Raw genomic sequence first — 27,259 nt, 5'->3', positions numbered from 1 at the left:
GAAACACTTCAGTGATGGGTTTTGGGAGTCGCTATGGCATGTTCAGTATTTTGTCAGACAAATCAACCTGCAGAGTGGCAGCCTGTGCAGTACGAGGCTGTTAAAGAGTTAAGCAAAGCAGTGCGGGAAGGGAGGATTCATAATACATTTGCTATGTCCCTTCTTGAAGCGATGGCAGAGCCTTATACGCTCACACTGCATGATTGGAAGTCATTGCTTTGTATGGTACTAACTGATACAGTATATGATGTGGTTATCTGATTTTTGTGAGCTATGTGTAGTGGCCTTGACTGAAAACCTTAATCGGGGAATTGCTGTTAACTATGAGCAGTTGGCTGGAGAAAATAACTGTGCCGATTCTGTGACTCAGGCAAGGTATCCCAGGGACAACTGTTTGCAAATGAAGGAATGGCTATTAAGGCAGTCAGGATGCAGGAGTCTTGCCACAGTCTTGCAGGGTCCTAGAGAGTCACTAACTTTAATACTAACTTGATTGATTGGCTTCAGAATATTTTGCAACAAGTCGAACATCAGGAAGCTCAAGGGTTGCTTTTAAAACAGCTAGCTGTGATAATGCCAATGAAAATTGTAAACGGGCAACTTTCACAATTGCAACCCCAACATGTGTCAAATGATTGTAACGCAGAACTCACAGCGGACTGTAATTCTCAGGCTGAGTTCTGGAACACAGCATAACACATTTTTGCTTCTCTAATCTCTTCTGTAAGAATAGTACACGCTCTTAACTTGCTTAGTAAATTAGGCTGCTAGCTTGCTAAACAAAGTAATACTACAAATACTGTTCTTTTTTTTCTGGCTTATTAACAGATGTTGATTCTGTCCATCATATGTTGCTACAGAACCGAGTTGCTATTGATTTTTATTATTAGCACAGGGACACAAGTGTGAAGACTTTGATAGGATGTGTTACGTGAATCTGAGTGACCACTGTGAATTAATTCACAAAAGTATACAAAACTCAAAAGCCTTAAAACAAAGATCTGCAGCAGAGCCAGGGGCGGGAGGCCTTTGGTCTCTTCTCACGGCTGGGAAACTTTGGGCCCTGACTCAAAAGTATTACAGGATTTATTATAATTATCTTTAACCACCTTATCGATGTTTGCCTTATGTCTCCCATGCTTTTTTCTTCTGTATTCATTGTTTAGTTGATTGTAACTTAAAGCAGGTCATGGTCACCCAGCTACACACACCCTTTGCCTTGTCACAATTAACAAGCAAAAAAGAGGATAGAGAATGTCTGAAGAGAGAGATAGGAGAGGAAGCTGGAGAATATTTGACCTAACAAGAGATGAGAGAACAGCTAGGTATTGTGAAGGAGACTAGGAAAGATAAACATGGTTATCTAGTGTCTAATAGGTGTCTGCATGCTTGTAGTGATATATAGCTATGTAACTACATGAACGATTCCTGCCCTGAGCCTGCTGGCGCATACAGCTGCGGTTTGTGTCCGGGCTCAGAGATGTAAATAGGGGCTTCTCTGTTATGGTAAAAGTGTTTCTCTTTGCATAAAAAAGAGAAGGAATGAAGGGAATGACCCCGAGGTATGTTCAGAGAAGGCATGCGATGTTTCGAACTTTTTGACTGAACCAGTTCTTGTTTGGTGTGCCCTTCCACCTATGTATAATGTTAATCCAAAAGAAGCTGATATTGTTTACACTTTGAATGTCGATAATTGTCTTTCTGTAGATGCTAATGTAGTAGGAGGCTATGATGGGAACGTGTCGCACGGTTCTTCTCTTATCCAGAGTAACAGCAGGGAAAGCATTAAAGAGTTAAATCACCTTGTTTGGTAGGCAGTTAAGAATGTGAGTCAAAATTGCCACTGCTTTTTGTTGTTGGTTCAAGGACATGGCTCTGAGGATTTGGATGGTATGTGCTGTGTTGATTTTAGGCGCCCATTGCAACAACATTTTATCAAAATCTGAGAAAATTTCAGCCTTTTTTGGCATCCATTCACTCCATTGGCAGTATTGTTTGTTTGCTATTACCTTGGTTGCTGTCATGTTTGCAAGGGCCCTGCAGAACATGGCAAACCTGGTACTAGCTGTTCAAAAACAAAAAGGGGAAATTGTAAAATTGTACGGAACAAAGACAGGGGGTTATTTTGACATTGATAATATGTCTTAGTTGGTTTTTTATTTGTTCTATTACTTGTGCCTTGTTTTTGTTCGATTTCAGGGGTTCTTTTTGTGCAACAGGAAGGGGGAGATGTAGGACAAGGCCTCAAGGACAAGAGTCCAAGTACTGATAGCCTGATGAACAGAGACTTGTTAGAACTTGTAGGGCACAAGCCCTGGGAGCAAAGGAACCAGCTAACTGCAGACCCCTGAGCCGTCACGGCTGAGGAGGCAACCAGACGGACAGAGAAACAAGTAGCCAGATAAGGGAACGGATGGCGCCGATATGTAATCAAGAAAGCCGCGTAGAAAGAAACTCCCTAACCTTGGAATAGAAATTACTGCTATGTCAAGATAAACTAGTAAGTACCTATTGTTCTAACGGCGTGCCTTAAATATCAACCAATCAGTGTTTTTTACGCTTAAGATTTAACCAATCAGTGTGTAATATGTAGAAGGTAGAAACGTATATAATTGTGAGAAAATCACTAATAAATGGACACTTGCTTGCATCAAGCGGCGTCCCGTCTCTTCATTCGCCACACCCGGGACCGAGACCCTCGCGGCTCGGGACCGGGACAGGGACAGTTATCCCCGCGGCTCAGACCGGGACTGGGGCCAAGACCCCAGGACCGGGACCCCCGCAGCTGGGGACCGAGACCGGGACCCGGACCCCCGGGACTGGGACCCCCGCGGTTCGGACAGGGACCAGGACCGGGACTGGGACCGGGATTCTCGCAGCTCAGGACTGGGACTTGGACCACTGGGACCCGTGACCCTGGCAGCTGAGGACTGAACCGGGTCCCGGACCCCCGTGGCTCAGGACCGGGACCCCAGGGACACAGACCCTAGCGGTTCAAGACCGGGACCGGCACCCCCGGGACCTTGACCCCCGCGGCTAGAGACCGGCACCGGGACCCTCGGGACCAGGACCCCCACAGCTCGGACCGGGACCAGGTCTAAGATCTCCGGGGCCAGGACCCCCGCAGCTTGGGACCAGGACCGGGATCCCTGGGCCAGGACCCCCGCGGCTTGGATCAGGGACCAGGACTGGGACCCCCGCGGCTCCAACGGGGACCAGGACTGGGACGGCCGGAACCGGGACCCCCGCGGCTTGGATCAGGGACCAGGACTGGGACCCCCGCGGCTCGAATGGGGACCAGGACTGGGACGGCCGGAACCGGGACCCCCGCGGCTTGGATCAGGGACCAGGACTGGGACCCCCTGCGGCTCAGGACCCTCTGCATCTCGCAGCGAGACCAAGACCTGGAGCCCTGGGACCGTGACCCTTGCGGCTGACGGCTCGAACCGGGACCGAAACCCCCGTGGCCGGGACCCCTGCGGCTTGTGACCTGGACCGGGACCCCCGGAACCGTGACCCATGCGGCTCGGGACCGGGTCCGGCACCCCCGCGGCTCAGGCTGGTTCCGAAACCAGGACCACCGGGACCACCGCGGCTCGGATCGGGACGGGGACCGGGACAGCCGGGTCTGGCGCCCCCGCAGCTCGGGACCTGGACCGAGATGTCTGGGCCCGGGACCCCCGCGGCTCGGACCGGGACAGGGACCGGGACAGCCAGGACAGGCGCCCCCGTAGCTCAGGTCAGGCCTGAAACCAGGACCGCCGGGACCGGGATGACTGGGATCAGGACCCCCGCGGCTTGGGACAGGGACCGGGACCCCGCGGCTGGGGACCGGGACAGGGACCGGGATCACCGGGACCGGCGCCCCCACGGCTCGGGACGAGGCTCTCTGAGGTCGGGACCAGGACCGGGACCCCCGCAGCTCAGGACTGGAACTGGGACCGGGACACCCATGGCTCGGGATTTGGACGACCAGGACCGGGACCCCCGCGGCTCGGACCAGGACCGCGACCCCCAGGACCGGGACCCCTGCGGCTCGGGACCGGGAGTGGAACAAGGACCCCCGGGCTCGGACCGGGACTCACCGGACTAGGGCTCGAGACCTAGACTGGGACCGGGAACCCCGGGATAGTGACCCCTGCGGCTCGGACCGGGCCGGGAACCACGGGGCTCAGACCGGGACCGGGACCCCCGCGGCTTTGATAAATGAATTGTAAAGGCAAACCAGCTCGTTTTGTCATGACTTGTGGAAATGCATCCGTATCCTGTGCTGACGTGCTGTTTTGTTTTGCTGCAAACCACACAAGTCTGCATCTAGAGAGGACAACCTATCAGTCATCACCAGTGCCCTTACACAGCCTCTTCACAGCCTCACTGCCGGGACTGCAGGCATGCTCTTGCCTTTTCCAGGCATCCGAGTGATGGGTTTTGCCTCAATATTGCCTCCACAATATTTTATTTTTCCTCAGTATTTTCAGATGACTCCTAATACAGTTTCACATATGAAGCACTTTACTCACTTGCGTAGATCATTCGAAACAAAAAAACCCCACCCACCCACCATGAATAGTGTATCTACGTATTTTGCCACAATGCAGGTATGGTTTTTAATCATAATTTCTAATTCAGTACCAGAGTTAGTTTAAATAATTTAATTCTTCTTCTAAACGCTTTACCAAAACACGTAACAAATTCTCCCTCTATGAATGCTCTGCCAGCGCATGCTATAAGCTTGGCAACTTGATCGCTTGCTCAAAGTGATGATATATTGAGCTGCTTTTGCTTCACAAAAGTATTTTGCTGAGTTGTCAACCCATGTTTCAGTCTTAATATTTTAACTTTTCTCACTTGTCCGACCAAAGAATCATATTTATCTTTATGTTGAGTTTCGTAGTGTTGACGCAAATTGTATTCCTTGAACGCAGACACTGAATTCTGGCATATCAGACAAACAGCTCGCTCTTTGTACTCCCTGAAAAAATAATCAGAAGTCCACTTTTCTTGGAACACCCCGCACTCGGAGTCCATTTTTCTTTTTTTTTGACATGATGGTGCGCGCGCTTCCCACTGGTGCTGGCTTGCTCGTCCTGCCCGGGAGCTGGAGGGAGGGAGAGACGGGGGAGCCGCCCCCCTCCTCAGCCCGGCCGCGCAGTCCGGACAGGGTGGCCAGAAGGGACTGAAGGGACTTTGCCGCGCCGGGGCTCTGGCGACTCGCCCGAGTTGGCTGGGCCTCGCAGTGCAGAGGCTGCCGGCTGAGCTTGCCCGGCAGAGGAGATGCCCGTGCCTCTCGCCCGCCGCGCACCGCAGAGGAGGAGGAGGAGGAGGGGGGGAAAGGAAAAAGCTCCTTTCTTGAAACTGGAATGGCAGAAGGTGCCATCGTGTTTTAACATATGTGGACAAAATTATTCTTTAGAGAGCCTCAGTTTACTTTTAATGACTCAAGAACCCAAAGCCAGAGTATGCGGTGCATTTGTAGTTTATCAGTTGAGTTTTTACTCCCAGATTCGTTTGGAGCACAAGGCTAAAGTGCATCTGATACCATCAGTACATGCCATTTAGCCCACAGCAATCATCCAGAAAGCATCAAGTAACCTCTCTGTTATTTTCTGGCTGTAAAAGTGCTCATCCACAACGCAAAGCCAAACAGCTTAGCCTGAAACAAGAAAAAGCCGAGAGAGGGTTTACACAGCTGTCACCTAAAGGTTCCCAGCTGAGAGGCACGTCTACAGGTGCTTTCGTTTCTCAAGTCTCAACTAAACTCCTGGCTCACTCTGGCGTGATCTGAAGAGCCCGAGACTGAGCGCTCAGCCATGGTGCTGGAGCAACGCCCGCTGGTTTCCCGCTGCTGCCCCGACAGCCACTGCAGCATGAACAAGGCAAGGTGATGCTGAGCGTCTGTGAGGAGCTCTCTCGCTAACATAGTCCCAAGGTCTTCTCAAGGTGGCTGTGCAGACAGAGTAATAACGAGGAGCGGCTGGCATACAGTGCCCGTCTGCCTCTGCAGTCAGCTGAATAGTTAACTGCATCCTTGGCGTTGTTTTACACAATTCACTGTTGTGCCTGGAGGCTCCTGCATCTCTGCTGTACATCTCCACTGAGGACCCAGAGATGGAGACCTGAACTTCTGCTTTGCCTAACAGCTAAATTACACTTTGTATAGAAAACTGATCACGTGGTACCTTTGGTGGCAAGTTGTATAGATCTGTGACCCAATGAATTCAGAGCTGCTCTCCCAAAGCTCTGAAGTCTACCAGCCTTACGGTTACAGAGTCCCTACAGGGATGCACACACTCCAGCTGGGTTCTGCGCTCTCTCCTGAACTATGAGCAAGGAGGAGGAGGAACTGAGCGTAGGGCTTCTCATCTCTTCCCCTTTCATGCAGCACAAGGCACTCCAGAAGCAGCCACGGCCTCACCGAGCCTCCTGGCCAAAAGACTTCGATCTTGAGGGCAAAGGCTGAAGAGTGCATGAAAGTGAGAGAGACACAGGGGCAAGCACTTGTCCCACCTTGCAACATCACTTGTTGGCATCCTCTCATCTGATCCCAGGCTGCAAAGGGTCGCAGCTCCACTTGTGAATTACTGGGTACCCTTACAGCGGTATTATCAAGTAAGGAACAACGTTAGAGTAGCAAAAAGACACGGCTCTGCCCTCGGCTGGGGAGGCACACTGGGACAGCCTCCAGCGCCAGACCATTTTTAGCAAAAGCAATCACAAATACAGTTAACTTCTTAGCTGACTTGTCTACAAAGAGGGAAAGGCTCCATACGATAAGCAGCACCCATTATTACTCTGCTGCAGAATTTAGTTCTTCCAGAAGTAATACACTCTGTTTTGCCAGCATCTAACAGCAAACCATGTAACACAAAGATGCAGAGTTAAGGTACCTGTAAATGCACTGGTTTTGTTTCCCGGCTTTTGTGCTTCCCAGGGCTGTCCTTTGTTGTGCAGCTCTGATATTTTCCAATTTTTTTATATTTGGATATAGTAATTGCTAACACAGAGTCTAAGGCTAGCAATCATAACATCTATTTACAACACGCACACTGGCTGTGTGCACCTATTCCACCAGCCTCCCGTTTGCTTCAAACATGTCAGTCTCCCTGAGGACACGTTCAATGAGAAACCACGCCCCACCCTGCAAAGCCCTGCTTTACTTGCTGCCGAGCCTCCTGCATCCCCCTGGGCAGATTACTTTTGGAAGGCTGGCCAGGGAATATTTACCAGCTATTGAATCAACAGAGTTCAGCCACATGCCAACATTTCATGCTGTTACCTAAACGGTGTCAGAACTCTCAGAACTCCATCAAAACAGAACTGGTTTGCACTTTGGTATTAAAAGTTATGTCCAGGCCTGAACACCTCGTTGGGAGCTGGGCCACACAGCAGGCTCCTCTGGGCAAAGATTTCTTTTCTAAGCAGCCGTTATGCAAGTACCAATCTGTGAAAAAATTTTGAAACTCAAAGAGAGAGAACCTTGATTTGACATAGTGCTCTTGCTGCATGTTCCGTAGAAGGAAAGTCACCCACATCTCTAGATCTAATGGAAAGTAGGAAAGAAGCACCAAGTGCAAGGTTCTGCATGTGGGCTGGGGCAATACCAAGCACAGGCACAGGCTGGGCAGAGAATGGATGGAGAGCAGCCCTGAGGAGAAGGACTGTGGGGTGTTGGTGGATGAGGAGCTCAACTTGGCCCAGCAACGTGTGCTTGCAGCACAGAAAGCCAACCATGCCGTGGGCTACATCCCCAGCAGGGCGAGGGAGGGGATTCTCCCCCTCTGCTCTGCTCTGCTCTGCTCTCGTGAGACCCCCCCTGTGCAGTGCTGTGTCTTCTCTGAGGCCCTCAACATAAGAAAGACATGAAGCTGTTGGAGCAAGTCTAGAGGAGACCGTGGAGATGCTCAGAGGGCTGGAGCCCCTCTGCTGTGCAGACAGGCTGAGGGAGTTGGGGTTGTTCAGCCTGGAGAAGAAATGGCTCCAGGGAGACCTTAGAGCAGCTCCCAGTACCTGAAGGGACTGACAGGAAAGCTGGAGGGGTGCAGAGGGATTTTTAAAGGACCGAGGACATATGTTACCGTTGTCCAGGCTGGACAACCAAGGCCTGTTAGTTGAAGCTGCAGAGCAACTTTAAATTGCCCTGGGAACAAGCAGTGTGAGAAATAAAACAAGCTATGCACGAACAAGAAGCCAGGTGCAGAGCAAGTCCTGGGAACCGCAGAATCGACACACTCATTGGCACACTCTGATCAGGTGCCTGCAGCATATGACACGGATGCCCGCATGGCCAGAGTCTTTTATCCAATCACCTGTGTGTAAAGTCGGGTGGGCGGTCGGTTTAAGTTATAAATATGACCTGTTTGTTTAATAAAGTGAGCACGGCATGTAGCCATATTGGTGTGATTGTCGTGAATTGGCTGACTCTCCACGGGGGACTTTCTTCGCCTGGTGTCACCCGTCTGGAGATGCACCAGGATCCCTGGAGCTCCTGACCCCTCCTGACCCCCCCCCCCCCCCCAACCCTCCCATCTGTTGCTCTCATCCCCACTCCCAAGCAGTGCAAGTATGTCCCAAAAGGCATTGCCTCCAGTTAATGGCGAGAGGAGAAAAGAGACCGCTATAAACTTCTAGGATGTGTCAGGGCAATGCCTGTTACAGGCAGGTTTAAAGAAACATGCATGGAGGGGCCCTTGGTACTCTGGAGGCAAAGGGGACTGCACATGCAGGTGGGGAGGCCGGGGGAAAATGCTAATGAGTGAGAGGTGGTTAGCAGCAGTCAGAAGCTGCTGATTATCCCACGCTCCAGCTTGTTCTCACGACAGCTGGGAAACTCTCTCTTTGATCCTCCTGCGTTTCATCTGATAATTGGATGGGGTTCCAGATGTTACTGCTGAGCATTTCAGAGAGCTGATGGAAAGACATATCTTGAATCAAGGGGCCTTGGACAATCCCAGAGGTATTTTCAGTGCTTTGCTAAAGGAGTGGGACACCATTCACCTTCTTGTCCCTGTTGAGTAATTGCTAGGGTTCATTTGTATTGTCCCCTGAATGGCCTTTTCTTTACCATATACATCCATAAGCTTCCACCCTTTTTTACTCAAGTTTCACAGAGAACAGAGCTGAATCTTTATTTCCTTCTGCTTAGAAGAGCTTTGAATTGGATTGAGTTTGTGTGTCATTGCTGCAGCTCTGTATGACTATTTCAATAAATGGATTTACTGATTTAGTGGCATTTAGTGGTAGCGACTGCAGCAGCAAGTCTGAAGATGCCTCCAAGAACATCAATGGAAAGGGAATTTTGAATTTGTCATTGCAAATATGCATGTTGAAAGCCTGATTCTGGCACCTAGATCTTTTCATGAACAGTACATCCAACCAAAGCAAAACAACTTGAAATACAAAGATGTAGGTTTTGTAATAAGTTGCTCATTGATGGGCCACAGATCAAGGTATTAGCAGAAATCAGCTGGGGAAGATTTTTCCTGTCTATTCCAGGAGGAGACAAATCCAATCCCAAAACACCTGGTCTCACAGAAGCTCAGATTACAGACTGTCATTGCAGGTTTCTTTGGTATTTCCAGAATTTCTCCTGTGGCACAGTACTGGATGAATGGAGAATGACAGAGACTGAGAAAGGTCTGTTGGCTTGAAAAAAAGTTACAACAGTTATCAGCGTAGTTAAAGTACTGTAGGTGTAACAGCATGATCTCTATTATTATTCCAAATAATAATGCCTTTCCCCAGTTGAGTAACACAAATAAGATCAGAAAAGTGCCTCTTTTGGAAAAGCATCCCAAGTGGGAGTTATGCAGTATGAAATGCCTGTATAATTTCAATGGTAAATTTCTTAGTGCAGGCAAGCCCCGCTCTTATAACAGTCCCGGGGAATGTCACAAAAGAGGGCATTAGTGTTACTAAAGGGCCAACAGTCTTCTAGGGAAATGTTTTCCATAATCAGCTATAATGTGAAATTATACAGTGCCTAGATACCATAGTGACATAGATAGATAGATGGGATGTGTCAGCTACTCCCTGTAACAACGTCTTGAAGATCTCTTTATGGATGAAAACACCCAGTCACACACTTATCGTCAAGGCTTGTAGCTCCAGATGGAAGAAAAAGCTGCATTCACCCAGGCATGCACATTCTTGTCTGTTTTACTTGGCAGTTGACCACGGGCACTGCATGGAGCCGTGTCCACTTCCAGGACTGCTGATAAACAAGGAGACTGGGACCCATCATCCCTGTGTTCTCATGAGGCAGAACAAGAGCACAGAGGGGAGAGAGTGTCTCTGTCCTCTGTAAAATGCTGTGTTTGCCTCCTGAGATAAAGGTTAAAATGCACAGAAGAATCCTCAGCAAGGGGTACCAAAGGTAACATCTCTGGTGGTGCTGAGACACCCAGGGAACAGGGATAGGAACCTCTCAGCCCTGAGCCACTCTTGAGTTACAGTTGAGGAGGCAAGTGGTGGAATCTAAAACTGGTTCACACTGCAGAGTCTGTGAACGCACTATGGGTACCACAGTCCTTGACTTCTTGAATACGAGCTCTGCTCTGCAAAGAGTACGACAGGAAGCAAATACTGAGGAATTTTCAGTATGGATGGCTGGAAGTTAAACAGACTTCTGTGCTGATCTCCATAATCAAGGGCAGGCTGTCTTGCTCCTGCAGCTGAGATTTGGGGCTGGTTTTATGCATTTTTTTTGGAATCTTTTTTTCTTAGATGATGTGAATCTTCATGTCTGGGCACTGGAGCACAAGCTGTTTCTAGTAGGTCATGCAGATCTCTTTCCCTGCTTTGTCTTGATACAGGCGTTCCAGCTGCCGAAGCCATTTTGGGGCTTTCATGCAGCAGTGGCTGCCATCAGCTCAAAGTGAAGATAAAACTGCACTGCTGAACGGGTCTAAAATGTGCAAAAAGGTGTGGGGCATGCACAAAACTGTATCTTAGTTTGAACGATGTGCTTGCTTGCTTATTTTCCTGCCACCACAATAAGCAGGATGGGGCCTATGCCTGTGCTTGATGAGACTCCTCCAAAGAAACCCCCTTGGTGATTCATTTAGTTTAAACCCCTTTTTCTCTCAGTAGAATTAAGGATCTGGACAGATGTCAGCCGTTTTGGAAAGGACTCCTGAGTTGCTGTCCCAGAGCTGGCCTTGCAACTTCTAGTATCTAGAACCTCCTCCTATTGTACCACACCAGACATCCTGATAGCAACAGCATAGGGTGTTTCTTCTGTGAGGATGATGCACACCTGGAAGCCAAACCAGAACAGCTGCACACACAGCAGAGCAATTGCTCAGCACACCTACACCAACAGAGCTCTCCTAAAGCACACCTGGAGCCATTCATATCCCAAGTCAACATCTACAGCGGAACCTGGCCACAAGCTTTGACACAATGTCATTTTGGGGTCAAACTGATGCACACCAAAAAATTAGTAAAATGCACCTCCTTCTCTGCCACGTCAGGTATCGTGCTCCTTTGGTTCAGCTGTAACTGTTACATTATTTCCCAAATGCAAAGCCAAACAGAGAAAATATAACCACAGCATGCTCCTTAAAAAGCAGCTCTGCACAGGCAACCGTTCATTGTGTGTGACCAAGGGAAGATGTGACCACGGCCCTTCAAACTTTCGGGATGCCTAGGCGGGACTAAACGGTGCTTGTGAACAAAGAACATGCCTGCTCGTTAAGACAGGCTGGTCAAGTTTACCACCAAAACTCTACATCAGCATTTGCCAACCCTGTCCAGCTTTGGGTAGCCAGAGCTGCACTCGGATCACTTGAAAGCGTCTCCTAGTAGCGGCCAGTACTAAGCTCAGAACTGTACCTCCCTGACACCTGCATGGAGGAAAACTCAGACTGTGCCCCCTTCTCCTTAAGGTGCCTTAGAGCCTGTGACAGGAATTTCATCCACTGCTTGGAAAAGCTCCAAGGTTGCAGCTTAAGGGAACCAGAGTTCCCTGGGTCTCAGAGTAATTCCAGAGCTAAAGTGGTGACAGACATCAGCTTTAGGTCAGATGATACATGCCAGCACTCACCACTGACCCAGGGTGGCAACCTGCTCCCATCCGCTACCTCCTGACCTAGGAAGCCCCTTAGGGAATTACAGCAGCAGTTTGCCAATGGAAAAACCACAACGGCACGACACGGTGACTCAAAGATCTAAAATGGACCCCTTGCGCCTACAGAAACTGGTGCTAAAAACACAACAGGTGAACGAGAGAACATTAACTGCCATGACTGATACTAGAGCAAACCTCACTGGGCACTTAAGGAGAACAGCAAAACCAGAATAGTAGCAAAAGCCTGCATGCCCAGGACTGTAATAAAAGAAAAAACCCTGCCTGGAGATTGTTATGAGCACAAGTAATATACGTCCTCTTCAGTTGCGATCTGAGTTAAGACAGACAACAAATATCACAATACACCCATATTGATTAGTTGCAACAGCTCGCCTCTCACCATGTCTGTTATGGGTCACAGGTTCTCCCGCTTGTCTCAGCTACGTTGGGCACCAGTTGCTGTAGCTGGAGCCCAACTCAGGTGGCCTCACACAGGGCACCTGCTGCTGCAGCGCAAGCAAGCTATCAGGCTGCAACAAGGCTTTTACCGTCAGTCAGATTCTACTGTCTGTGCTGTTTCTCCTTCGACCAGACCAGACCAGACCAGACCAGACCAGACCAGACCAGACCAGACCAGACCAGACCAGACCAGACCAGACCAGACCAGACCAGACCAGACCAGACCAGACCCCCTCCATCCAACCCCCTCTCCCACACTCCTCAGGGCTATTTAACTACTTAGCGGAACGAGCTGCAGCTGCTCATCATCCATGTCCCTCAACCCACTGCCTTGGAGGCAAGGTCACAGCTGCATGTTATCAATACTCATCAACCCTCTGCCTTCACTCCTCTGCACTCCAAGAAATTGCAGGGAAGACAGTGACAGAAACCTGTGTTGGAACTAAGTGCCTGGTCAATGCCTCCAAGTAACAGCATCTGTGACATCCAGACAGACTGTGAAGGGACAGATGGATCCAAGAATTAAATTAGGGAATGAGGTAAGTAAAAGGCACAGAGAAACAGAGACCTCTGAGTTCTGGAGAGTATATTTTGATGTACCCAATTTCTGGTTTTGTGGCTCAGAAAGAACAGAGCCCAGGTTTTGTCGCAGCAGTTATATGGCTGCAAAGGGAAGGCGAGAGCCAGCAACAGAACTCCTTCCTGGCACCTTCTGTGTGGGAGCAGCGGCCAGACGTTTTCAGTTTTGGAGCAGGGCTCCGTGGGAGTGACAAAGTGAGGGGACTGTTTTGTGGCCGAGAAGGAAAACCATGACACCACCATACAGGAAGCAATTCCATTTTAATAGTCTCCAAAGTGTCATGGTTCAAAAGGAAGAACAATAGGGTAAGAGCACGAATATGCAGCCAATACTGACAGAAGCAGCATTGGTAAGCTTCTCAATATTGCTTTTTGGTATTTCACGGGGAAAAACATTGAGCCTAATATTTCTCATCTGTAGAGTTCTTGGGGGCTTTGGGGAGAAGGAAACTGACACTCTTACTAGGTTGTCTGAGAATCACAGTTTACAGTTACTCAATGTCTTCTGGTCTCACAGGATGAGGCAGAGGTATAATTGATTTCTTCTCTGTAACTCTGCAAAGAGCTTTCCTCGTACCTATGGCAAAAGAAAATAATGCTATTATGAAAGAAAGTCATTGCACAAAGCCACATTAAGTGACTTCTCTATTACGTTAAGATCATTTTTCAAGAAGATTTCCTAGAATATCTTGAGTTGCAAGTGACCCATAAGGATTCATCAAGTCCAACTCCATGCTAGTTGCGGGACTACCCGAAACTAAACCATATGACTAAAAACATCATCCAGATGCTCCCTGAGCTCTTGACAGGTTTGGTGCCCTGACTGAACGCCCTTTCAGTGGATAAGATTTTCCTAATGTCCAACCTGAACTTCCCCTGACGCAGCTTCATTCCGTTTCCTGCAATCAAGTTTCCTAACTGATGTACTCTTCAGTAGGAAAACCTATCTAAAGCAGAATACAGAATCCCATTCATCAACGACTATCTGAACTTGTACAGGCCCAGGAACCCTCAACACAAGAACCTTTCCATTCAACTTAAGGCACAACAACCACTTACCGTAAGCATCTTCATCTGGCTCTCCACTGCTAGCAGAGTAGCGCTCCAATACTGTCCGGTACACACGGTAGCCGAGCTGCTTATACATATTTACTGCAACCCGATTTGATACGCTCACAAAGAGATCGACGAAAAATCCACCCTTTCTTTGGAAACATAAAACCAAAGAAAAACCACAGTAAGGAACAGCAGGTGAATGTATTGCTAAATAACCCATAACTTGTAATCTGACCAAGAGCAGGTCTGACGATGTCATATGCTAATCAAACACCTTTCACACTGCAGTAACAGATGCACTCCTTTCCCAAGGGACAAATCCGGTATAAGTTCAGATTTTATTTTATTTTTGTCATATAACCATTCTTTTATACCAGCCCGCAGGTTCAAAATTATGAACAGAAAGAACAGGGCAAGCTAAGCACTCGCACAGGTCTCATATACACATAAGAAACCTTTCATTAAAAAAAAAATAAATCATCTAAAAATCCTCATTTTCAATTGCATTGGCTTAGGGACTGCCTCCTTCAGTGTGTGTGGCAGGGGGCAGTGGCGGAACGGGTCACAAAGTTCAGTCACCTAACACAAGGCAGCCCTTCTCCTCACAAGGCAGATTCCTCAATGTGCAATTTTCCCATTTTACCGATTACAATGGGGTTGCCCTACCACCATGAGTTCAGGACATTTCCCTCTGGGTTCATTTGATGCTCAATTAAATTTTCAGCAAGTACAAGCAGCCAAGCATGACAAAAAGTAAGCTAAGGTACTGTCTGCCATACAGAATTGGTTCCAAGGCTGCCTGCAGGAACTGCAAAAATCTCATGATCACTGAACGATCTCACGATCACGCTGGAGACCCTACGGGAAAGTGTTGATATTCCATGAAACTCTCTTGCTGTCAAGACAAGGACCTTTTTCTATACAGTATCTCTATTAGAATTCAGGCTACACCCTACTCATTCTGGCAAGTTAGCTTTCATAGAAACCCTGAGATCTTACACCACCATATGACAGTTTTAGTCTTGTTCTCTAATTACAGGGAATCCTCAGCGAATCAGAACACTGCTTAAAGCAAAATTCTGGGTCTCTTTCATGCAAGTCAAATACCTAAGCCATGTCAGTTGAGAGGTTACTTTTAGAAGATTAAAGATAAGCATGGTACTCACACTTCTGAAATTTCTCCCAGTAGTTCCATCAATTTAGCAGCCAAACCCAGCTGTTGAAATTCCGGTGCAACAGAGAGAGCAGTAACATGTCCATGCCACTCTTCCCCAGCCACAAAGCCTTCCGCTTTACCCGGTACTGCGAACGTACAGAGCATCAGAGCACTAAGGAGCACCTTGGGAATAATGCACCACACGCAGCCACACGACTTTACAAAAAACCAAGCAGTCTACAAACAAACATTGCAATGATTGTGGTAAAGGCTTAAGCAGCGATTCTACGCTATTACTCAGTGATTCAGCAGCCACTAAGTTTCATTTTGATGCAGTAGTACAGTTTTTTCTTCGTTAGTGTAAATAAATAAATGGATCTCCACAAATTCACTGTTTGAGGCGTGACTGCCAAATGCAAGTTTTAAGCAATTCTCTCGAGTCTTTAACTGAGTGGAATTCACGACCGAAGGAATGGAGGGCTAGAAGCCCAAAACCCACTCACCATCCCAGCAATTACTGAAGACTTTTTGTGACTATGGGGCAATAGAGCTTGGGATGCTTTGCCAATGTGGCAAGAGAAAGCAAAGGCCCTGGAAACACTGGACGTTTAAGGAAAAATAAAAAAATAAAAGCAGGGATGGGTGTGTGTTCTTCATAGTTCCTCTCCTTTCTACACAGAGCCAAGCTACTGTTAGCTCATTAATGAATATGCAGACTTCCACAGGGCACTCTTATAAACATCAGGCACTGCTAAATAAGCAGCTGATGTGGTGGGTACAGAGAAACCTTCCGTACAGCAAACGCTTTAAGCTTTACCATTAAACACTTCATTTCCTGGGTCCCTACAAAGACTCCCATTCTGTGCCCACCTTCTAAAACCCCCTAGAAGAAGGGGAATAAAAACAACTGGAAGGAACAAATACATATATATACATATATATATATATATATATATATACACACACACACACGTAAAAACACGGCAAATCTCTGTAATTAAAAAAATTAGGAAAGGATGCAATCATCCAAGTAATGAAGAGTTAACTGATGCGCTGCATCGGACAGTCTTGTCAAACTCATGCTGGTGAAACTAAGCTCATACCAGTTGGTTTACTGAAACACTTGTCATTTTGATTCAAGTATATGTATGCTAAGACATTCGGCTATAGAGTGAGTGCAAGAAAATACATTTTTGCACACTACAGCAAGAGACCTGCAAAGGGCCACGGTATAATATGCTTCAAAAGAGTCTGTGGTACAAGAAATTCAGCCTCATGGGCTGCTGGCTCAAACACACTGGTGGAACACTCTGTATAACTGGCCATACGCACGGTTTACACGGAGTTTTGTATGCAATGCACATGTTTAACTAGGTATTTATGGTTTAAGACTTGTTTTAGCTCCTAAGGCAGGCAGCCAGCAAAGATGTTTTCAAGAGTTAACACGGAACAGAAATTAAAGGAGTTGCTGGTTTTAAGAAGCTGACTCATCATTGTTTTGAAAAATGGCACCATATGGATCACTGTTAATGCGCTTGTAGACAAAGCGAAAGACCTTGGGTTGCGGGCGGCTGTGCAGCTCTGTCTTAATCTTCTGAGGGTAGGTATCTTCTGTCAGTTGCTGCCGGGTGTCATCAACAAAAAGAAACAGGCTATAGTCTTCTGGATTGTCCACTCTAAACTTTTCAGCACAAAGCTGACATACATCTGCTGTAGTGATAAAGGGTCTTACTAGTAAGGTCTTTCCTGTACACGCACTGTGAACTTCCTGGAATGCAACACGAAGGTAGTTCTGTAAAATGAGAAAACAGACATCAGAAACAAAACCTCCAAACCTCATCCTCTGAAAACAGGAAGCTCAGCAACAAATAGCAATCCTCTCTATGTTCTAGTTGTGAAACGCACACCAGTGATTCCTGTACATTACAGCCACCTTGTGAATTGACGGTGGTGATAAGACTGTGGCAGGCATAACAAATTCATAAGCTGACATCCTCCTTTCCTTGGCTCACATTCTAACCCTGCAATTACAAACGAACAGATAGCAGTCTTAAAGCCCCATTGAAAACATCAGTGGTTTTAACGGGACTGGGTGTTTGGCCTTACTAGGAAACTAAATGCTGTGAAGCAAAATAAACATCAGAGGCTGTAGGACAAGGCCTCAAGAACAAGAGTCCAAGTACTGTTAGCCTGATGAATAGAGACTTGTAGGGCACAAGCCCTGGGAACCAAGGAACAAGCTAACTGCAGAACCCTGAGCCATTACAGTTGAGGAGGCAACCAGACGGACAGAGAAACAAGTAGCCAGCTAAGGGAACGCATAGTGCCGATAAGGAACTTTGCCAATCACGAAAGCGGCGTAGAAAGAAACCCCCTAATCTTAGAATAGGAATTGTTGCTATGATAAGGTAAACTAATCAGTTCCTATTGTTTAAACGGTGTGTCTTAAATATCAACCAATCAGTGTGTAATATGTAGAAGGTAGAAACGTATATAATTGTAAGAAAATCACTAATAAACTGACATCTTGCTTGCATCAAGCTGTGTCCCGTCTCCTCATTCGCCACAAATTGGTGACCCTGACGTGATCCAGTGAAGGATCCGACGTGGAGGGGCTCTTGAATCACCTGAGCAACTTGCAGCGAATCCCACAGAACTTCGAATGAACCGCTGAAAGGAAGCAGGAGCCGGCCGGCCTGAAATCCCTCCGGAGTTCAGAGGTGAGCTGTGGGAAATCTGTAATGGGGAATCAGGCTTCGTCCCCAGAAAGAGACGTTTATGAGCTTATGAAAGGTCTCCCTAACAAACATAAGAAAAGTATTTCTGGGCATGACCTTAAAGCAATGCTCAAGTGGGTGCAAGTAGATATGCCCGCAGTGACTGCATCTACAATTTTTACACGGGAACTTTGGGACGACACAGGGGTGAAATTGTGGGATTCGGCGACAAAAGGCAACACTGAGTCCCACCATCTGCTCTCTTCATGGAGAGTTATTTTTGAAACTATGAAAGCACAAGAAGAAAAGGCAGAGGAAGGAGAGGAAGAGGAGTTGCATGCTCTTTACCAGCCTCTAAGTCACAGTGCTCTAAAACCCTGGGTGTCAATGCAGTTGAGTATCCATCAGAGGAAGATCCCTCTGACCCAGGACCGATAGACCCTGAAAAAGGACCTGATTTATACTCTCCTGATCCACGCGATCTGTGGGCAAAAATAAACAAACAAGCTTTAAGGGAGGTGGATTTAGAAATGGCTAAGACTATAGTTACCCCGGTCTTGTACACTCAGGGTCGGGCAGGGGGACCACGATGGGAGGCTCTTTCTTTTTCGGTTGTTAAGGAACTGCGCCACAAGAGGCAGCATGCCCAAGAGATGATGCTGCTACTGCTGGTCAATACTATTGAAGAGAAGCTTCAAGCAATATGTTCATCATAAGGAAAAAAAAAACAACCCAACCCTCTGCCAGCAACACACAAGGGTGTTGATCCACAGGTTGCTGCACGATAAACCATTCACACTCTTTATGCTGCAGCATGCAAAAGGCAATCCATTTTCATGCAGGACATTTTCATCACATTAACCGATGGCAACTTAGTGTCTGAGCCTGATGTAACCAAATTTCATCTAACAGGCTTAGAGGGAGGCAGAAAGAAAATTTACTCTGCAACATTAAAGTAAATCCGTATGATCATGAGGCAAAAGCTGGATCTTTTTTCTCTGCTGAAATTCACACATGTGCACAACCGATAACATGGATTAATTCTAAACAAGCCCTACAAGGAAACGCAGTTCTACCTTTCAAAAAGTATTTAAAAAGTAAAATAAAAAGCAACTGGAAAAAAACCACACCCAACTACAAAACACTTTTGGACACATGAGCAAAGCAGCCTGCCATCACGTGCTTTTTTGCAAAAAACTAACTGCAATTAGAAACTAAAAGCAGTAAAATGAAAGGAGATGGAAAAAATGACAGTAAGAAAGACCTGTTTATTTACTGAGCTGATACTTATGTTTGTACACTGAATAAATTAAGCATGCTAAATCACAATGGCAAAAATTCACGTTTCCTAAGAACAAGCTGTTAAAAGCTAAGACTGAGAAGAATGCTCATATGACTTCAGTTCCAAAGAGCACTCTGGGTTTTTAATAAACTTTTGATAGCTTGCAGACTGAAACACTGGAACTTTGCAACAGCTTTTAAACCATTAGGACTGAGCAGAACTAATCCATTTTTGTTAGCTGGTGTGAAGAAAAAATAAATAAAAAAAATCAAATCAGCTCTAAATAAGGCAAAGCACACTACAGTTTCAATTTCTAACGTAGCTAACACACAGAAGACCTGTTTTTCGATGCTTCTAGATGGACAGGATTGCTTCAAGGAGCGGCTGAGGTTTGTGCAAATGCCTGTAACTCATATAGTAAGTATCAAAATTCTTTATGCAGTATCAGCAAGTTGTATTTCATCATCATCAAAATACCGGATTTTTTGCTTTTCCATCCTTTTGAGGGAGGGAGGATGAAGGCCTTTCCAGGACCCAAAAGCTGGTGGTAAGGCTGTGAGACAGCACCACAGACATGTAGCAACCACATCCTGTTTCAATGTGGGAAAGATGAGTTGAGCTGAAGCTGTGTTACACATACCTTGTAGGGAAGGTGCTTCATTTCAGGACTGCAGATGTGGAGAAAGGAGATGGAAAACTGGCATTCTGGGCAGGCAGCAAAGTGCTTGAATTTGTGCCAAGCATAGCCTGGAAGCGGAGCGACCTTGCTGATTTGAGGCTCTCTTTCAAAGAGTCAAAGGAGCAGCCCTGGACACACCTGGTGCCAGCTCTTCCCGTGCTCCCCTGCATCTTCCAGTATCCAGCACGGTGTCCAGCTGTACAGGTAGCTTGGCTGAAGTTCAGCTGCTGAGGAAGAGAAGGTGAAACTGAGTACAAGATCCTGCTGAAAAAAATCTTCTGTCATTTAGTCATCCAGCAGAAATACAAAGGTGATTAATTTTCCTATTAAGCGTAATATTTTGCTAGAAAGAACAAAGACTCAAGCTACTTGAATGTGACACCTAACTACAGGTAAGCAGAATATAAAATGGATCCCAGTAAGATGGACTAGCTTTGTGCACTTGCCACAGTTTGGAATTTCTGTTTGTCAGTTCTCCTCTTCCTAAGAGAGGCATATTGTGGGAGACTGCTGCTTTTCCCAGCTCCTTCGTGTTCAGTGATGTGCTGTGGTTGTCTGCATGGACACTGATAAAGCAGAAGGAGCCGCAAGTGAAAGGTTTAATTACCTCCTGATGACCCCATACCTTCATTTACCAAGCTCTTAGCTACATCATAACTTATTGACGGTTGTTGTTAGCCTCTCCAGCAGCTTTGCACTGTGGTATGAACTGTAAACAACCAGACACAAAGGAGTAAATCCTTTCTTCTTGATTCCAACATCCTCCTTGCTTCAGTTCGCAAACTGATGCATCTGGACAGACAACAGCACGCCTATCTACGTAACAATCTTTTCCTATATGAAAGGCATGCAGACTTGGTTTTAAAAGATAAAGTAATCCCGACTGTTTTGTTATTCTTCAGTTGGAGTTACAGCCCTACTCTGAAAGAGCAGTAAGAAATGGGAGGGGGGAGAAAAAAAAAACACAAAACAAACTACAAACATGAAGACATCCACAATATAGAACTCTACTCCTTGCTTAAACTTTCAAATTGTAGGCAAGCTTTTCTGCCAAGTCTCCTCTCTATTACCCACGGTAAGCCACCAGTCGCTGCTGGGGAGTTGGGATGATTTATACCACTGGAAATCTGGGTTTGTTCTTTTTAACAGCAAAGCGTACAAAGAAGCTGAATCTAAAATACAATTTGGTCTGTCCTCGCTCTGCACGACTTAAATACAAAGGACAGTGGGAAAGCTCCATTATTTAGTGTTTCCTTTATACCATCATAAACACACTCTGTTATGAAGTGGAAAGACTTTGAAACAGAGGCAAATTTGCCAGCCATCTTCTCAGCACTGCTTCACACCACTTGTGGCCCCAAGGAAATCATTATGAATCATACTTCTCAAATGGAGATTTCCAACAAAACAACCATCCCCTGGGCTTTTTTTCTCTTCAGCCTAAAGCTCTACCTGAAAATCATCAACTGAAGGCATTGTTCTGTTAGTTGTCCTCCTCTTGTGCCATTGCCGGAGAGTATCTCTAGCTTCTGAACTCAGCAGCTGGGCAGCCTGGTCTTCCTGGAAGTTCTTGATCAGCAAAAGTGCTCCATAAGCACTTGCCAAGGAATAGCCTCCTGTGAAGGACAGCAGGGGAAGAACAATTCAGAGTGGTCACAAACACCACGCCAGTTCCAACGGGTCACAGTCAAAAGTACAAACAATTTCTGGGTTTTTTTTTTTAATAAACAGACGCACACATACACGAAAGTCACTGCATTCTATGGCCAAAATATTTATATGTAAAGAAAAACAGCTTACTTGCCTGCAAAATACTGGACAGTGTGTTCTCAGCTGCTAAGAGCCATGCAGTGGTTGCTTGGGCTCCATATTATCAAAGTGGTGCAACAGTATCCATCTCTGGGTCCGCTAGCGCCGGGGGTGGCCGGTTATTTAAATGACCAGTGTCGCTCCTTTACTCCTGAGTGTTTTTACAAAGGTGGAACATGAGTTTTCTTCTAAACAGTTTCCAAACAGCGATTTGTTTTCTTCCTGAGCTTCAAGTGGGGATCAAACAAACACAGCTGTTTAAACGACATAAAAGACCATCTACCACTGTTCAGGAACTTAAAAGTGACCCCCTTAGTGGCAACAAAGCAATGACCGAGCGTGTGATTTGTACCTGGAAGCATCCCAAAGGTTTTGCTTTTGTTTTTAAAAGGCAGGCTGTGGTTGTTCACCTGTGTCCAACACTACATCCAACTAGTTCAGGAGGCAGCGTGTACAGCTCTCCAGACTTCACCTTTATTACATGAGTGGAGAACAAAGTACAGCCACAACAGAGTTGCCGATGTACAAAAGGAGCTGCAGGTCACAAAGGAAAAGGACTCTCAGCAGGAGGCAACAGTCCTCAGTACCAGGAGAAACAGAAGACAGGCTATCATTTATTTATCTTGCTCTTTAACTTAAACTATTTGAGTGGGAGCGTTCAATTAAGAGGCAGCACGGTCTATTTGTGGAGTCATTCAGAGATGCAGTCTATGCTCACAGTAGTGCTTTCTGTATTACCGACAGCATCCTCTCGCTTTCAGCTCTGTGATGAGTTCAATACGTGGAAGACACGCAAGACCCACCAGACAAACTGGAAAATACATTTACATTTGAACCGCACAACCCCAAAGCACTAAACAATTTTTCCTGCACCGTACAGTTTAACTAGTACACAGACAGGGCCAGCCAATAGATGAACGACTTTTGCTACATTAAAAACGACACAACTTAACAGCCCAGTAAATATTTCTGCCTTTCAAGCGTGTTAATGATCTCCAGCTTCACATCTGAAGTATTTTCTGTCCTAAGATTCCTGAACAATGCACCCTGCACACAAAGCAGGGAACAGACTAGTACTGAACCAGAGGAAACCCGACACAGTTCTGTCATGCATATCGGCATGTAAAAGGATACAGCAATTTCAGCAACCCAAGAGATAGCAGAAATGGGACATATACACATATACTTAACTCACAGCTGAGCTTGGTCACAAGAACCTTTGAAACTTCCTCATAAACTGATAGATTCTGGGGCCTACCAAGGGCTGGCAGAATACCTCTTTGTTAAAAACACCACCGTGAAAACAAAGGAGGGAGATTTCCTTGCCTCTAGCAGACTTCAGCCATTGTTCAAGAGTGCCTTAAGAAACATATTCCTAGGCCTCATAAAAATACTCTGTGAGAAGCAAGTATCGGGCATAAACCGGGATCATTAAGGGGGGCAACATTCTCAAAAGCACTTTCCCCAGAGGGGCAGAGAATTCCCCCAGAAGTTTTTACAAAGCACCTAACCCGGGTCCCATTCCAGGTCTCACAACTCAGTTAAATGCTGCAGACCCATACATACTCTCAGGACATTTTCAGGCACAGAAGGATAACCACAGTTGGCACCTGCACAGCCTATGTTTGCTTGCTAAGTCAGGACGCCTCCTCCTTCTTGGCAGAAAACAACATACGTCCTCCTAAGACGTCGGTAGATTCCCAGGTCACTTGGGGCTGTAACTCTGCAAGCCAACCAGCCTTCTCTTATTTTAAGGTGGAAATAATGACGAGGTTCTCTTGTTACACTACCGCCATCACTGACTACATGACTCCGTCAAAAGGGTTTCTACTCAAACGAGGTGAGGAAGAATCCCCCTTCCCCAGCCCTCCACTCAGTTCTAATAGAAGTTGATCACCTTCTCCATGCAGCAAAGATGGATCCAGCAATTCCACCATGTATTCAGTTTCAGTATCCAGCTCCAGCGTATCACCCTGGGCCAGCGCATATGTCAACACAGGCAAGAAGTCATCAGCTCCATACAGCCTCCCTGGGTCAAAGAGAACACAGGCAGCGATAGACAAATCACACCCTTTTACCAGTTTCGGTGTTTGAAAGGAAAGTGTTATTTTGCTGCCTTTACTGACCAGGTTTGTATTACTCTAGAGCCTCTCGTTACAGATGTGCAGCAAAGAGAACATCATCGGACACTTGGTGGGCAGCGTCCAGCTTCATCTTGTACTTCTAACGAGCACAAACTGGATGATGCAGACCTTGAAGCACGCAAGGGAATTTAAAGACTGGGCTCACCTTGGTGTCAGCTCAACTGGTGAACTCACAAGAAGTAGCCATGCCAGTCTGGCCTGACCTCCACCCGCACTTCTGTCAGTGGCTAAAAGAAAATCAATGGGCATTTTCTTTATACATGCATGGACGACGTCCCCTTTCTGGAAGGATCCAGCCACAAGTATCAGTTCCTGAGTCCGAAACCCAGCAGAGAAGCCTGTATATAAAAGCCTATTAGATTTTACATGAAAACTCTGCACATTTCCTTGATGGATCATGGTTAAAAACACCAGTGAGCAAAGCCTCACGTAACTCCCAACTAGCTGGTGAAGCATCATCAGTAACAACAGCACGCAACACACAGAGGCTCTGCTGTACCTAGGTCTGTATGTGTTCCTCTTACTGCATTTAAACTTTCTCTTTAGAAAACGCTATGTGGCTAGATCTCTGGGTCTGGCCAAACTGTGCTCATTGCAGAAGCGGTGTGATGGTCACTTGAAACATCAAGATTGGGAGCCAGTTTAAACTATGGCGAAACTCCAGAGGACTGAAGGGCTGATATTGAAAGTCAGACCAGCTAAGACATACCCTCCAGGTATTACACTATTATATGGCTGAGATTACAGGACAAAGCAGGTACTGGAAACAGGTGCTGGCTCCATGCCACATTTTAAAACTTTACACGACAAAGCAAGACAACCCCAAGGAGCACTTGCTGCATCTTAGCCCAAGCCCCTCAGTACAATAGTTCACCAGAAGCCTCTCAGTACTTTTCTTTTGCATGTTGGGAATACCTTACTCAATGTGATAATACAGTATGGAGAAAAAAACCAAAGTTTACATCACTTTGGGCAAAGATTCCTATATACATTTTAAAATGCAGGATTTTGCACAGAAATAAGCCAGGTCTAAGCTCCTGCCCAAATCTTGCCGAAGTGCCTGGGGGTCTTTCACAGCCTCAAGCTTTCACCATTCACCTCAAATCTCAAAAGAAAGCAAGCATCCTGATCGGCACAGAGCCCAGCTGCAGATTCAGCGCTTGAAAGAAAACTGCCAACCACCTGCAGCAGCTTATACTTTCTTAAGAGAAAAAAATCTTCCACTACCACCAGCATTGCTTCACCTTAGCTTGTGACCTACCACTGCAGCGTATGATAAGATGTCAGGCAATAGAGCTGCACCTATGAATTCATGCTGTCCAGCACAGCGTTTTAACTGTGCCACTGACTAATCAAGCGGGTCTTAACTGGTCTGTGGTTCCATTTCACCATCTAGGTTTCAAGTCACTTGGGGACTCCTGCTACAGCGTAAAAATAGATGTTACTTCTCTTGCAAAAACACAAAGAAATTTTCCAAATGAGAACATTCAGAGGCACAGCAAACCCAAAACACTGGATCAGGGGCTGCTTTCCTCTAGCCATTAACACAGAGCCCTTGTAATTGTCATATTGCATACACACTGCTGAATTACTGCAGCTAGATACTGGGTGCATCCTTTATTACGATTTCCAGGAAAATACTAATTTAGAACCAGTGTCAAATTCTAGGCTTACAGGACAGCCTTTCTGACAGCCAAATTCAAATGCCTACAGTCAAGCAAAGCTGGTGGTTGGATTTTTTTTCAAGCTGCTTCACAACTCTGCTTCACACTGAATTTGTAAGATGTGCTGCCAGATGCAGAGAGATCAGGAAGGAAGCAGAGAGGAAGAATCCCTCTCAAAAGGGCAAGGAGATGCTACAAGAGCTCCAGGAGAAGGAGACAAAGCTGCAGAATCAGGTGGTCTCATCTCCTCCACCAAAACACAACCCCAGGTTTAGAAAAACAATGACCTTGAACCACAAGAAGCATCATACCAGAGTTATTCTCCATAACAGTATAAATCAATTTGCAAACTCTCAGCAGCAGCACGACTTTCTTTTCAGGTGAATACATTTTCTGCGTGGTCACAGACTTTCAACATCCACATAGTCTGGTGTTGGAACAAACATGCCCAGTTCCTGAGGATTCCTCTGCCGCACCACCTGACGGTTTTCCTTCAGTTGTTTCCAAAAACCATCTGCAGTATGAAACACTTTCAACATTGCTTCATTATGGCTCTTCAACGGCTTCAGAATGCACTTATGCATGGCCTTCTCCAGGACAACATCTGCAACGGGAAAACACAAGTTGAGCTGTCTTCCTCCTCTAGAGCAGAGCCAGTAGTAACAACCACTCCCAAGAGACACTGTAGAGCAAGACCTACTTGCTAAGGCTTAGTTATTATAGAAGCTGAGTCTCCAGATGTTTGTCAACAAGAAAATAAAAGGCAGAACAGAATCTGTATTCCATTTTCATTTCTGACAACGTGGGAAAAAACCCACAAAGGCAGACTACAGATTGTCACAACAAAAAAAACAACAAAAAAAGAAATAAACCCCAAAACAAAGCAGCAAGCAAGCAGCAGCTCCAGTTAACTTTTTCTTTTGTTGGCCAGAAGTGTCCTGGTTTTATTTTACTTTGAGCTTAGACTTTAATTCTGAAACCTGAAGCATAACACAGTCAAAACCCTAACTTTTGTCTGCTTTGGCATGAAAGCCCATCTTTTTTTGCATGGTTTCCATCAGAAACTATAACTCACCCAAGGTCTCCTAAAACTTGGCTCAGCTTTAAGATCTTTATGATGCCGGACAGATTACGGGCACTAAACTATAAATGAAAACCAAGCTGCGTTTATCCAGCTTCAGATTTCATCATGCAAGCTTATATACAGCTTTGTCATCAAGTCTGAAGTTCTTTGTTTGGCAATAGTGTGCACATGGCACAGTAATCTCTCAGTCATTTTTCTTTTATTCTTGTTTTACTCAAGGTTTTCTTTAACAGTCAGTCTCCATTTCCAAGGTACAGAACACATCAACAGAGAAAGCTCTTTGGTAAATATTTTCTTTGAAAACCTTTACTTTGTAAGTGAATTTTCTCTCCCATTCAGCCTCCCTGTGACAACATAGCTTACATTAATGATTAGCTTATATCCATTATTTGTACTATAGTGAACTGCCACAAGCACAATAGAAACTAAGGACCCTTCAGCCTGGCCACAGCACAAACACCCTGGCGATGGGGCAGGACCAGAGCCCAGACTAGGCAGATGTATTAGGGGAGCACAGGGACTGAGAGGAGAAAGAGGAGAGGCCGTGTCACCACTAGATCACA

The 27,259-nt window shown here is 46.2% G+C and overlaps 2 protein-coding genes and 1 non-coding gene across 3 annotated transcripts; all 3 read right to left on the bottom strand.

The window, feature by feature from the left end:
* Positions 1-11,966: 11,966 nt before the first annotated feature.
* On the bottom strand, positions 11,967-12,051 carry LOC114017545 (small nucleolar RNA SNORD45). Its single transcript, XR_003562658.2, has one exon. It is a non-coding gene; the product is annotated as a small nucleolar RNA SNORD45 (small nucleolar RNA).
* Positions 12,052-13,347: 1,296 nt separating this feature from the next.
* LOC129734749 (N-alpha-acetyltransferase 20-like) lies at positions 13,348-16,252 on the bottom strand. Its single transcript, XM_055699491.1, has 3 exons — positions 15,328-16,252; positions 14,165-14,310; positions 13,348-13,682 (listed from the first exon to the last, which is right to left on the bottom strand). The coding sequence occupies exons 1-3, from the start codon at positions 15,480-15,482 to the stop codon at positions 13,597-13,599; spliced, it is 387 nt and encodes a 128-aa protein (XP_055555466.1). The 5' UTR covers positions 15,483-16,252; the 3' UTR covers positions 13,348-13,596.
* Position 16,253: 1 nt separating this feature from the next.
* LOC114016902 (ras and Rab interactor 2-like) lies at positions 16,254-26,404 on the bottom strand. Its single transcript, XM_055698317.1, is given in 6 exon segments — positions 16,254-17,109; positions 21,448-21,611; positions 23,702-23,833; positions 25,924-26,016; positions 26,019-26,315; positions 26,383-26,404. Coding segments are annotated over 6 exon segments (1,026 nt in total). The 3' UTR covers positions 16,254-16,791.
* Between the last annotated feature and the right edge of the window lie 855 nt (positions 26,405-27,259).

Source organism: Falco cherrug, chromosome Z (assembly GCF_023634085.1).
Source record: "Falco cherrug isolate bFalChe1 chromosome Z, bFalChe1.pri, whole genome shotgun sequence".
Classification (NCBI taxonomy): Eukaryota; Metazoa; Chordata; class Aves; order Falconiformes; family Falconidae; genus Falco; species Falco cherrug.
This window is presented reverse-complemented; position numbering and strand designations above follow the sequence as displayed.

Bases quoted from the DNA above. Each gene is read 5' to 3' on its own strand.
- LOC129734749 (XM_055699491.1), bottom strand. From the start codon at position 15,482: ATGCTCTGTACGTTCGCAGTACCGGGTAAAGCGGAAGGCTTTGTGGCT. The intron at 14,311-15,327 runs GTGAGTACCATG...ATGTTTCCAAAG, and splicing joins CTGGGAGAAATTTCAGAAGT to AAAGGGTGGATTTTTCGTCG. The intron at 13,683-14,164 runs GTAAGTGGTTGT...CTTTTGCCATAG, and splicing joins GCCAGATGAAGATGCTTACG to GTACGAGGAAAGCTCTTTGC.